The sequence below is a fragment of the Pinus tabuliformis genome, chromosome 1_1 (assembly GCF_031772625.1).
Source record: "Pinus tabuliformis cultivar Carrire ecotype Pingquan chromosome 1_1, CPIR1, whole genome shotgun sequence".
Classification (NCBI taxonomy): domain Eukaryota; kingdom Viridiplantae; phylum Streptophyta; class Pinopsida; order Pinales; family Pinaceae; genus Pinus; species Pinus tabuliformis.
The window spans coordinates 691,496,779-691,499,759 of record NC_142297.1 but is presented as its reverse complement, the minus strand read 5'-3'; the positions used below and the strand labels follow the sequence as shown (position 1 = coordinate 691,499,759).

The following is a 2,981-nucleotide window of genomic DNA, read 5'->3' as shown; positions in this document are numbered from 1 at the left end:
TTATAAAGGGAATTTGAAAGAGTACTAAATGATAATGAAAAATTTATTACAAAACTATGGCACGTTGCTAACATGCCAGCCGCCACTATCCAACACCACTTCCATCCAAACCTAAATATGATTCAAACAAAGACTTCCAACCATAAACATCCATAACCTAAATATGATTCAAACAAAGAATTCAAACCATAAACATCCATGGATGGTGATAAGCGAAGAACATACAAATAAAAGGAAAATATTTATGCAAACATTGAAATCATATATTCCTTCATTTGCACAATAGATTTGAAGATATGCTGTACTACTTTAAAAACAGCATTGACCAAAAAGATCTTGTAACAATAATTGTTGAATTCGAAAGCTCCAACTGCTTAAATAAAATACATAGACTGACTAATCCACGACTCCTATGCTCATGCTAAGCAGCATAACCTTAGAGGGAACTCCACGGGATTCATCAACGTTAAAGCCCGGAGATTAGATCTAAATTCCATTTTCTACAAAAACGAAACAGAAAAGGTCGCCATAAGCATATTGTTTTAATCTTCGCAGCAAATGCAGAAGGCCAGTTTGTATGATTTCACTAAATAACTGTTCTAATCTTAGCAACAAACGTAGAAAGCTGTACAATTTAGCTAAATAAATGGGAGTCTTCTAACGAGGGGGAGGAATTGCCAGGCTAAAAGTGGCCGGAATCTGAGCAAAAAAATTTCAAAAAATCTTGTAAACACAATGTTTGAATCGTGTTTTTGATGGTGGAAATAGATTCAGCACCATCAAAAACGTGTAGGACACCTAAAAATTTGAAGTTTAACAACTATAACTTGGATTTACGAAAATCCTTGCTGGATTTTTTCTAAATATGACCGAAATTTCCATAACTTTCTGGGCAATTCCTCCGGCTAGTTAGACTACTGCAAATAAATGTTTTAATTTTCGCAACTGGCTATAATTCCTGATATAGTCAGAAACAGAAAAATATTTCATTTTAGAATAAAGTTATGCAGATATGCTGGCAGTGAGCTATTGGGATAATCTATTTAGTGAGGGGTTTGTCGGGAGCATTTATTTTGAAGCTTCATAGAAAAAAGCCAAATACATCAAGCAGATGAAGAAGCAATCTGTCCCATTTAACTTGGTAGACTTTAAAATAATTTTTTTCCTTTCTTTCTTCAGACCTTCAAAACAATCACAACTTTATAAGTTTTTAGATATCCCAGTAGATAATTTTTAAAAAATTTACACCCCAACATTTAGCAATGAACCAAAAAAATCTATCCCTTCACATGAACGTTCCTCGTCGTTTGAAACTATAAAAACTAAATAATGGCACTCGAATTTTATTTAAAAAACTACTCTGCAACCGTTGAATTTAAACTGATTGCAGATTTCGAAATATTTTGAAATCTATTCATTTACATTTATTTACATGAACGTTTTTAGTAGTTTGAAACTATAAAAACTAAATAAATGCACTTGAATCTTATTTGCAAGGACGACTTTACAAATGCTCAATTTAAATTGATTGCAGATTTCCAAATATTTTGGAACATGATAAATAAATTTAATTTTACCCTTATTCATAAACTTCTAGAAAATTTCCGAAATCTACACTATAGAGTAATTCATATATTCTATAAAATTTCCGAAATGCACGATAGAGAATATAGATAAAAACGGCTCACCTGATGCTTGATCGCTGCAGTTTCTCAGAAGAGGAGAACCGCACAGCTCCGGGTTACCAGAGAACGAGGGTACCCCAAATGTGTCCAAATGTCCACCATATGGAATACTCACGTAATTAATTTGAATGGCTTGCACATCTCTAAAGCGATTAAATTTTGGAGTACTATCTCCATTGTGTCTGTGATACGGATTGGGGGAAGGAAAATGGTGGCCCTTCTCAAACTCAATCTCATTGATGCCTCCCTGCCTTGATTTAAATCTGATCCCAACATTTCTTAATTCTATTGCGTGAGGGATTATTTTGGCATCATACCCTGCTTTGCTTTTGTCTTTGAGCTTTACAACGCACTGCTTTCCACAACCGTCCATGCAGATGACAGATTCATGCTCTTTCAAAGGTGGAGATGCAATTGCAGTGTGCAAGAAACCCAAAAGATGATGATGATGACACGACCATTGCTTTATATCATGTTCTTTTTTGTCGAAGGGGTTGAACCAATCCAATATAACTTTCGACAAATCCATAAGCTTCTCCTCGACATCAACGGTCGGGTTGATCAGCGCCAACTGTAGTAGCTTTCGGGTTGATGAGCTCCAACTGTAGTAGCTTTAGGAGAACGATGAAAGGGATTTGATTTCCAAGAGTCAAAAGGTCTCTCCGTACATCTTTTGCAGCATAGTTAAGCTTATTTTCCCCAAAAATAGGGTCATAGCACTCATCTGCCTCCAGAGTTCCTCGATAGAGGAGGCGGATGAGTGCTATGATTTTTGGGTCATAGCACTCATTCGCTTCCAGAGTTCCTCCAGAGAGGAGGCATATGAGTGCTATGATCCTATTTTTGGGGAAAATAAACTTGACAATGCTACAAAAATTTTCCCCAAAAATAGGGTCATAACACTCATCCGCCTCCAGAGTTCCTTGAGAAAGGAGGTGGATGAGTACTATGATTTTTGGGTCATAGCACTCATCTACCTCCAGAGTTCCTCCAGAGAGGAGGCGGATGAGTGCTATGACCCTATTTTTGGGGAAAATAAGCTTGACAATGCTGCAAAAGATGTACGGAGCGACCTTTTGATTATATTAGAAATCAAATCCCTTTCATCGTTCTCCTAAAGCTACAACAGTTTGAGCTGATCAACCCGAACGTTGATGTCTAGGAAAAGCTTATGGATTTGTCTAAACTTATATTGGATTGGTTCAACCCCTTGGACAAAAAAAAGAACATGATATAAAGCAATGGTCGTGTCGTCGTCATCATCATCTTTTGGGTTTCTTGCACACTGCAATTGCA

The 2,981-nt window shown here is 36.5% G+C and overlaps 1 protein-coding gene across 1 annotated transcript; it reads right to left on the bottom strand.

Annotated features, from left to right (window-relative positions):
* Positions 1 to 228: 228 nt before the first annotated feature.
* Positions 229 to 2,596, bottom strand: LOC149215304 (uncharacterized). The gene is made up of 2 exons (XM_089391072.1): positions 1,689 to 2,596; positions 229 to 500 (listed from the first exon to the last, which is right to left on the bottom strand). Exons 1-2 carry the CDS (start codon positions 2,212 to 2,214, stop codon positions 487 to 489), a joined length of 540 nt encoding a protein of 179 aa, XP_089247198.1. The 5' UTR covers positions 2,215 to 2,596; the 3' UTR covers positions 229 to 486.
* Between the last annotated feature and the right edge of the window lie 385 nt (positions 2,597 to 2,981).